At 42.1% G+C, this 10029-nt stretch overlaps 1 protein-coding gene across 1 annotated transcript; it reads left to right on the forward strand.

The window, feature by feature from the left end:
- Positions 1-2766: 2766 nt before the first annotated feature.
- On the forward strand, positions 2767-9729 carry LOC146504597 (protein phosphatase 1D-like). Its single transcript, XM_085130766.1, has 6 exons — positions 2767-3445; positions 4333-4561; positions 7008-7132; positions 7382-7563; positions 8558-8782; positions 8869-9729. The coding sequence occupies exons 1-6, from the start codon at positions 2872-2874 to the stop codon at positions 9253-9255; spliced, it is 1722 nt and encodes a 573-aa protein (XP_084986892.1). The 5' UTR covers positions 2767-2871; the 3' UTR covers positions 9256-9729.
- The last annotated feature ends 300 nt before the right edge of the window (positions 9730-10029 follow it).

Raw genomic sequence — 10029 nt, forward strand, 5'->3', positions numbered from 1 at the left:
GCTAAGCCCTAAAAAGCATCTTGTAATATCACAGATGTTTCCTCAGTTGTTTGTTATTATTCATCTGTGGCTCTCTTCCACAGCTGCTTGTCATCGGCAGATGGCCGCCCCTCCCCAAGCTTGGTTCCTCGTGAGGTTTCTTCCTGTTCTAAGGGAGTTTTTCCTTCCCACCGTCACCAAAATGCTTGCTCGTAAGGGGTCATATGATTGTTGGGGTTTTCTCTGACCCTACAATATAAAGCACCTTGAGGCTACTGTTGTTGTGATTTGGTGCTATGTAAATACAATTTAACCAAGTGTCCCATATATGTTCAACTGGGCTGAGGTCAGATGACTGCAGAAGAAGGACAAGCAGTGGTGACAGACACCACTGCTTGGTCAACAAAGCTTTGAGGTGTGTTCAGGTTCACTGTCACCGCTTCAGTATGACTCTTTCTCCAAAATAATGCCATTCAGAGGGTGTAGGATGTCTCTAAAGAATAAAATGCTTCTTGTTTTTGGTTATAGTGGTGTCGGTTGGAAAGAAGACAAATATAGCTCCAGTTTTGTTTTTTCTTGGATACTACTCCATCCAAAAATCATGGGCCACCTCTCACTTCTTTATATGTTTTTAGAAAAGTGCTAAAGAGGTGCAGCAATCTATTGAAACATCTTAAAACATAGTTTTTAGAATTCTACCACGATTATAAGTCAAGACAAGACAAACCTTTCTGTTTTATAAGAATGGCTTCTAAACGGCCACTCTTCTCCTGAAATCATTTCTGATGAGGCTTTAGTAACAGCAAATGAATCATCTGAAGGGCCAGATGTGTCTCTCATGTTCTGTGTCATGTTTTTTTCCTGTGGCTTTCAGTTACTGTTCTGATACTGTGAAATGCATTAGCCCACCACATATGTGACCTTGTCATTTTGGGTAGCTTTTACATATAGGTTAATTTCCATTTGTGTAATTTACATAGTTGCTGCACATTTAGAGCGTGCCATAGGACCAGTATTACTGTCAGGTCTGATATTGACTAAACAAGGTTTATTTAGTGCTTATAAATGTGACAGAGTGAAACTTATTTGCGTGCCATTTGGCTTTAAATTTTATTCTATTTGGATTTGAAATCAAACACTATAGAGTCAAAGTGCTGGCACGCAGCTTTCATTTTTGCGTGTTTCCATTTAACAATAAAAACTTGCAAATTAATCAAAGTCTATATTTATTTGAAAACGGTAGAACAGAAACAGTATAAAAATAACACTTCATAGCTGATTTTTAAATACATGCCAGCATTACACTTCTAAAAAATTAGAAGGGACATCTGGGGAGGAAATTTGTTTTTAAAAATTCATAATTTAATTAATTAAAAATAAGTAAATAAGCCGACTCCAACCAAAAATGTCCGATTAACTGGAAAAATAAATTAAAAAAAAATTTTTAATTTTTTTTTTTTTACCCTATTCTAGGGTTGTCAAAAATAAGGCACGGGGGCCAGAATTGGCCCACCAAAGTTTTGCAATTTTTCTCCTGAAAACTTTATGAACAGCAATTCAAACTACACTTAAGTAAATAAGTAATATATAAACAATTAATTTCCAGACTACAAACTATAGAAATGCATGTGTATGTTTTTTAGAGTGACTTCACACTAAAAAACAAGCAAAAAAAAAAAAAAAAAAATCAGGACAATTACCAGAACTCTTCCTGTAATTTACACATTAATTTCTTACTTCTTTATTTACTACAGCAGCATTTCTTTATCATGTAGAAAAACTGAGACAGACAGTGGGCATTTCACTTCCATCTTCTGTTACAATATCGCAGGAATTAAATGGTTACTTAGGTCTTCAAAGTGATTCGCCCCATGCATGATCAAAGTGGGCCATACGTGGGCCACATGTAGCTACAATTATTCAGACTTTGACGGTAGAAGACAGATTTCCATAACCATTAATGAGGCCCACACTTAACCTATGTACAAAGCAATCAACATTCAAATCAACAAAATCTATGTGGTTATCACAATAAACACAACAGCCTTTATCAATATACGTTGTTTAAAGTTATTTTATTGTGCTTTGCGCCTTTCCCAACTGTCTGTGAATGGTACTCACAATAATTTGCATATTAATCATCATGAAACTGAGCTCACGGCCCACTATTCAGACATTACTACTGATTATAATATTTGGGGAAACCTGCAGTCAGCTGACAGTTGGATGAGTGACGACACGTTTTTCCCACGCTACGTCCAGATGAACATTATCAGCGTTTTGGAACTTTCTTATGTGGATGATTGAGCATGCATCAATATACTAGTTGATTACAATTACTGACAGTCTGGTATAATATTTAACTTTGTTTAGAAATGTGCAAAACCTGTCTGTGTTGCTGAGGATCACGGCGACAACAGCAAAAGTGTCCAGTAGGTGTCACTGTAGAGAAGTGTGTCTGTTTGGAAACCTCTGCTTTGACAAAGCCTCGCGTTCCCCAACACTACAATACACTGACTTGTCTGCACTAGACCTGACCTGCGGTGACCAACTGGAAAATTGTATGTGTACCACCAAGAGTAACAGAATTAGGATTTAATTTGGTTTCATACGCTTGCAGATTGGAAACGCGGTTTCTTTTTGATGACCACCTTATATTGACGTGACCACCCCATTAAAGTCAATATTTCTGCTCTTAAATCGCGGTTTGGCTCGGAGCAAGACCTCTAGAGGGCAACAGCACTCCGATGACAGCTGCACTTGCTTTGCCACGTCTACGTACAAGAAGAAGGGAAATTCTGACGTCAACACGCTCGAGCATGCCTACTACACTCCACATAAACAAAGGCAGGACGCGGCTCTGCGATAATTTGTACTGTCTTTCTATTGTATATGCTAACAATATTAAATAAAATTGGAGCGGGCCTCAACTTTGGAGCCATGGAAAACGCATTACTGATGCGAGTGAGTGTTTTTACCGATCAAGGAGGCAGGAAATACATGGAAGATGTGACCGAGGTCATAGTAGAGCCTGAGCCGGGAGAAAATGAGCCGATGACGGGTGACCCAGAGGAGAACATTCGGAGAGACTACACGTTCAATTCTCTGGTTGGGGACACGTATCCCGACCGGGCCGATAAAACCGTGGAGTCCCCGCAGGTTTTAAACGCATCCAGTGAACTCGTACAAACAGAAGACGAGGGTATATCGGTAGAAACGCCGTCACCGGGAGATCTAAGCACGCCGCAAGTTCAGCCGAACACCCCGACTTGTTCCCGCCGTTCCGTAGCATTCTTCGCCGTTTTTGATGGTCACGGGGGTCGCGAGGCTGCGCAGTTTGCGCGAGACTATCTTTGGGAGTTCATGAAGAAACAGCGGGGATTCTGGTCAGACTGTGACCGGGAGGTCTGCTCTGCCATACGCAAAGGATTTGTGGCATGCCACCATGCTATGTGGAAGAAACTGCGTAAGTTTACTAAAACTATTAAGTTGTGACACGTAAAAGCTGTTACTACTTTGTGCTTCTCTGTGTTTAAGTAACGTAAACTTAACGCCAAACCTCAAAATCAGAATATATTATCTGGCCTACACCCAGCTGAGTGTTCACCGACCGTAGCGCATTGCTAGCTCTATGAAAGCCGGATTTACTAGAATGTTCCACGGGCTCAGTAGAGCCTTAAAAAGAAAAATCTCGACCAGAGAGCTAGGTAATTGCCAGGTACCCCAGCAAGTTCCTCGCCATTATGCCCAGGCTCTGTTTGTTTGTTCAATTAAGATCAAGTTATAAGTAAATGTTGGAATTAGCATTGGAATTAGCGGAGCTAACGAAGTTAGCTGTAGCCGCCCGGTATTCGCCAAACAAAGCCTGTCACAGCAGACACCGAACAGTTCAGGAGTATGTTCACAATCTAATGTATAATGGAAACCCACAAAATGTTATGGTCTCACTGGCCCCAATCTAGTGTGTCGTTACAGAGACGTAGTTTGTAACGCCTCCTCGATTCTATTTAGTCTGTGTATGCCTCGGACCACGGCAGTGTGTTCAGGTGTCTGGTTGGATATGTTCGGACTTGTCAGCTGTTTCCAGCTGGTCACAGATTATATGTACACACACAAAGTGCTTGTACAGCGCATGTGTGACTTTGCTTATAAAACTACCTTCTGGACAAATAAAAACCGACCTTGAGGTCACATACTTGTCTTTTAGCGTGGTAAACAAAAACAGATCAGTGCACATTGATATGTAAGAAAACAGTATGTTCTACCTGTCTGTTGGGTGTACCTCACAACACTGTGCAGTAATGTTTTATAAACAATAAGCTTGTGTTCATTTTCTGCCTTCTGTATTTTCAGCTGAATGGCCAAAGACACTTACAGGCCTTCCTAGTACATCAGGTACCACAGCCAGTGTAGTGGTGCTCAGAGGAAACCGCATGTATGTGGCCCATGTTGGGGACTCTGCGGTGGTTCTAGGTGTCCAGGATGACCCTTCAGTCCCATTCATCCGAGCTGTGGAAGTCACGCAGGACCATAAACCAGAACTTCCCAAAGAGAGGGAGCGTATTGAAGGTCTAGGAGGAAGGTAAGCAGGGCCCAGCCTAACATTTTGTCACCCCCACCCCCCAACTGACCCCATAGTTTTATAGATCCCTTGTAAATGTTTACTGTCCTATCCCAAAAATGGGGGAAATACAAATTTTCATTACTCTATATATTGCTGTTTTATTTTATCTATAATAGTGTAACATAGGTTATTTGTAAATGTTATTAAAAGTCTAAACCTGCAAATAACTATTAATTGAGCTTTAAGAGAAATACAGCCCATGCCCCCCTTTAGACCCGACCCTACATGCTGCAGATTGAAAAGGGCTGTCCACCTGCAGCAGAGTTTATCAGAAATCTGCCCAATTTAAAGAACAAAGAAGTTCACCTGCACACAGACGGCTTTCATTTGAACTTTTAATCAAACAGCATTGTTTTGAGCCACAGCTGCTTTTGAGGCCAGCTGTGGTTGCCAGAGCAGGTTATCTACCAGTCAGAAGGTTTCAGAATCAGTCTTCCTGCAGCTACTCCAGTCTGCATGTTGAAGTATCTTTGCGGAAGATACTGAACCCTGATTTACCCCTGATGCAGCCATCAGAGTGTGAGTGTGTGCACAAATGTTATAAACGGTTCTTAGCATAGAAAAAAGCGCTTATATATAGGGATGGGTATTGTTTAGGTTTTATCCGATACCGGTGCCAAACTGGTACTTTTGAAACGGTGCCGGTGCGTAAACGGTGCTCAAACCGGTGCTTAAAGAATGGAGAACACAAACTTTGTCCAAAAACCTCTCATGTTCAGCTGTTTTTTTGTAAAAAGATAACAATGTTAGCCTTTTCTGCAGCTATGGGGCATATATGGTATCACTCTGGGCTGGAAGCAGCTTAAACAATGGAAAAAACACAAACTTTGTCCAAAAACCTCTCATGTTTAACTATTTTCCACTTTTTCTTTGGTCATTTTAGCCTTTTTGTCCAGGGTGAAGGGAGTATCTGCCATCAAACAAGAAGACAGCCGCATGTAGCTATGATGATGTTTGCTAGTTCACCTTACATGCATTAATGTAATAACGTGGTTAGCCTACTCAACGTAAATTACACACGAACAACATTAAGCGACTCACGCAGAGAAGAACGGCTGCTGCTGCATCATCATCCTCATCATTTCTGCTACACTGGCAGGGCTAGGGGCCAGGACTCTCCTCTTCGGGTTTTTGGGGGATGTTGCTAACTCCGGGTCGATAACAGGCACCACACCCGCAGTAGATGTGCTCGGTGTGAGGTCTCGCAGCAAGCTATCAAATACGGCGCATTTCTCGGCTTTTAAAAAAACCGCTATGCGTCGCCAGGTGTTTCATCAGATTTGAGGTGTTACCTCCTTTGACAGTATCACAGTATCAGCTTAAAGCACTTGTTGCAGCTGCTGAGTTTGCATCTTTTGCTGTGAAGTACAGCCAGACTTTGACCGCTTCGCCTTGGGCATTTTTAATCTGTAGCTCTGCTCTAAAAGAACGTACGTACCTGGACCCGCCTACTATCCTCGGAAACGTAAAATGATTGGCTAGAATCTAAAGTGTATCACAGCTCAGGAAACAAAAGCACCGAAATGTGCGCTGCTTTTCGGTCTGGTTACTACAGTTTATGTCAGAACCGGTGCCATCATGGCACCGGATACCGGTACCCATCCCTACTTATATATGAACGTATGCATGTGAGGCTAGTAAAAAGCACTTTGAGTGCTCATTTAGTATATAAAAAAATACTATAAAAGTACCAGTCCATTTCCCATTTACTGTGTTTGTCACTGTTTCTGCTTTTCTTCATATTTAAGCTTTCTGATTAGGGCCCTAACATGTTTTCATGAACAACAACAGTCTCTGAGTTAAAAAGTAAAACTGAGTTGATTAGCTCTGAAAACATTCCACTCTGAGTATCTTTACTCTGAGGTAATTGCATACGTGAACAGGGAAAGAAAGCCATCATCAACAGAGCCCCGTCACAATACACACTATTTTATTATTTACTTTGTATCTGGTAATGTGCTGGTAGAATGTAACAACCTTTTTTTTGATCAAGAGAGAATTGTATTATTTCTGACATTACTAGATAAATATGCTGCTTTAAATGTTCCTGTTTTGGAGGTTGTCTCATTGTTGCCCCTCAACTGAACCTGTTGTTAGTTTCATTAACACCTGAGCAGCTGAAACCGATTCACAATCCCTTCTGCTGCTTACCTGACCAGATTAATATCCTTTAACTATAACTGCCTGGACTTGCTATACTCAAACCCAGCCTTGAAGCCACACACTACTGGACTATTAGTGCAGGTCAAAAATGTACGTCTGTCTTTAAAAGGCTGTGTGTTTGTGATGTGTATGACTATGTTTTTGTTGGGTGTATTGAATCGATTGGCACCTGTGTGTAATTCTTGTTGCTGTAGTCTGACTCTTCTAAATGGCAGCTTCTCTCTCCTCTCTGTATGAACAGCGTGATCAAGAAGTCTGGGGTGAATCGGGTGGTGTGGAAGAGGCCAAGACTCAGCCACAATGGTCCAGTCCGTCGTAGTACTGTGATCGACCAGATACCATTCTTGGCAGTAGCTCGAGCTTTAGGTAGGAGCATTAACTTACTGTAATCCCAGTGAAGAACCTGTGAGGATGACTAGAATAATACAAAACAGAGTACCAGAACCATGTTTTTATTTTCACTAGCAATCGGGCACAAAGTCTGCGCTCCGTAGAGGTTCTGTTCAAATAGGCTACTTCTAAGTTCAAGAAAAAAGGGTAGTGATGGTTAGACTCAGTCACACAGCATTGTGTGGCTCGTAGTTCCTTCATTAAAGTTTTCCTTTTCTGCCACAGGCGATCTATGGAGTTACGACTTCTACAGTGGAGAGTTTGTGGTTTCTCCAGAGCCTGACACTAGCGTGGTGGTTCTTGACCCTAAAAAACATCGCTACATCATCCTGGGCAGCGATGGTCTGTGGAATATGGTTCCTCCTCAAGAGGCCATCTCCATGTGTCAGAATAATGACGAGGAAATGGTGAGTGGTTATGCTTTTTGCCCTGTTCCTGCATGTGTGGGTTGATGTCTCTTATAGCCCATAAGTAAAAAGTAATGTCCACCTCATATCAGCCGTGTTAGTCGGTGTACTAACTAGAGCAGGGCGATATGACCAAAAATATTTATCACGATATACATTTGAAAATTTGTGATAACGACATAACTGACGATATAATTGACACGAGACAAAATACTTTACAACTCCACAACTTTATTAGTGCAAAAAACCCATCAATGTATTTTCACTTAAACAAGCAGCTGTTTTTATCTGCATTAAAGTTATATAAAAATGTAACAGTGCAAATTCTTTGCTGACAGTTTAACCAAAAGGCATTTCCAGTGGAAACTGGCCGACATATCCTCAGCATAACCATGTATAATATCCACAAAACTTAAAAAGAGGTTATACACACACAATACGGTAATATTATGTTGAAGCACAGTACGTATCACTCCGTGAGGCTCCGCCTACGATAGCCGTAATGCTCCGACAATCCATCAAGCGGTGCATGAAATCGTTTCGAGGTCAGTAAACACAACCAGAGTTCATACATAAGGCACACGGGATTATAAGGGGCTCTGTCGACTTTCAGAAAAATCAAAGGATTGATTTTAAGTGCGCCGTAATTTACAAACAACACGGTAATAACGACGGTCCGCTAGCATGCTCTACCAAAAATAGTGCTTTGTTGTGTATCTGACGGACGAAAGCTAAACCAGTTCCACACCAGTGAAGCTGCAGCATTTTTACAAACCAGTTCTGGTTCATCTGTTTCATTCAACGATCCACTTTCGCTCTTCTCATTCTGCGTCGCCGCCATGTGCGTATGTAAACATAGGCAGTGCGCATGCGCGTTTTACCCATATTCTATCGCCATATTTCATTTTCCTATCGTTGCCCAAAATTACACCAGTATTACCGTGAACGGTATGATATAGCCCAGCCCTAGTACTAACAGCATTTACTGCTGCAGGCACCATGTGGGGTCTCGAGTGCCAGGCAGCTGGTCAGTCATGCTTTGCTGCGGTGGCGCCAGCGGATGTTGCGTGCAGACAATACAAGCGCCATAGTAATTGCCCTGCAAGAGCCTGGGACCTGCCAGGATACCCTGCACCATGAGGAAGTGCTGCTAGACCTAGCCAAGGTGTCTCAGTGTCCCCCCACCTCCATATCTCGCGCAGACACTCCTCTTGTTCAGGTGAGGAACAATAGATCCCTGGTTTAAGGTGTGGTATCCACATATAAGTGCTGGACTTGACTGTTATTCCATTGCTTCTTCTGCAGCGACTTCCAGAGGAGGACTCTCCCGCGGCCACGTGCGAGCTCTTCTCTGCGTTGGAGCGACGAGATGGGCTATCGGGAAGCAACAGCTTTTATCACATGGATCTATCTGACCCCTTTGCTCTGACTCCGCTGTGTTCAAACGGCAGCCCCGAGCTGCCCGCCCTGTCCAGTGCAACGGACAGGACAGCCGGCAGCAGGACACCCACCAGAAAAAGAACTATTGACGTGTCATCAAGCCCATCAGGCCTGCTGGCAAAGAAAGCCCGGCGCAGGACTGCCGAAAGACCGCCACTGGTGCAACACAACGCAGAGAAGAAACAGAAAGACACCAATAATGTCTCCTCCATTCTCCAGCAGCATAAAAGTACCACAGTGTGTGTGTGCTAAAACACCTGCTCCCTCCCACTGTCACCGTCATTTGCAGTGGTGCTTCTGTTCCATAAATTTGCAGCTTCCTCCTGCATATTGTTACAACTCTAAGCAACTGTCCTACGGAGGAAAGACTCACTGCTCGCCACTCAAACAGTCGACACTTATAAAAAGTTTGTTTTGGATGAATTTTGTGTCTTTGTTTTTAAATTCCTTCCTGAAATGCTGATGAAATGTGTCTTATGTCACCTCAGTTTCTAGTAACAATTGTAAGCATTAAATAATGTTGCTGGTGTAAAATCTTATGCATTTTATAGCAAGTATTGAAAAGTAAGTTGAATTGTTCATTTAGAACAAATATATTTTTCTACTTTCTTTTATCGTATGATGATCTTAGAGTAATATTCCTTTTAGATGTGCTTCACCTTTTCTTTCTTCTCCAACTCATCACTCTGTCAACAACATTGTGTGCGCACTCTGTGTTAAACATATTTATGTATTATTATCAGTTTATTTAATCACTGGAGACTTATCTTGAATATAAACTGAAGGTGCTGCTACCATCACAAACCAGTAAGCTACTACATTGTGTGTGTTGCTATATAAATACATGTAATGTTTGCAAGTATCATGTTTTCTCATTTGCCATAATGCCTCCCCCCTCCCCCCCCACCCTGTGGCGTTTCTAATAGTTGAACTTGTTAATTGCACAGTGCATCTTAAGGGATAGGTCCATCCCCTCGATTATGTTTTTAATGTTTGTTGTGAAGCATTACAGTTGTTTGGCGTCTT

Source organism: Neolamprologus multifasciatus, chromosome 14, assembly GCF_963576455.1.
Source record: "Neolamprologus multifasciatus chromosome 14, fNeoMul1.2, whole genome shotgun sequence".
In the NCBI taxonomy this organism is placed as follows: domain Eukaryota; kingdom Metazoa; phylum Chordata; class Actinopteri; order Cichliformes; family Cichlidae; genus Neolamprologus; species Neolamprologus multifasciatus.

What these genes read in the sequence shown, in the direction of transcription:
- LOC146504597 (XM_085130766.1), top strand. Translation starts at nt 2,872, where the DNA reads ATGCTAACAATATTAAATAAAATTGGAGCGGGCCTCAACTTTGGAGCC. An exon ending in GGCAGTAGCTCGAGCTTTAG is followed by an intron (nt 7,133 to 7,381) that starts GTAGGAGCATTA and finishes TTTCTGCCACAG; the next exon opens with GCGATCTATGGAGTTACGAC. An exon ending in AGAATAATGACGAGGAAATG is followed by an intron (nt 7,564 to 8,557) that starts GTGAGTGGTTAT and finishes TTACTGCTGCAG; the next exon opens with GCACCATGTGGGGTCTCGAG.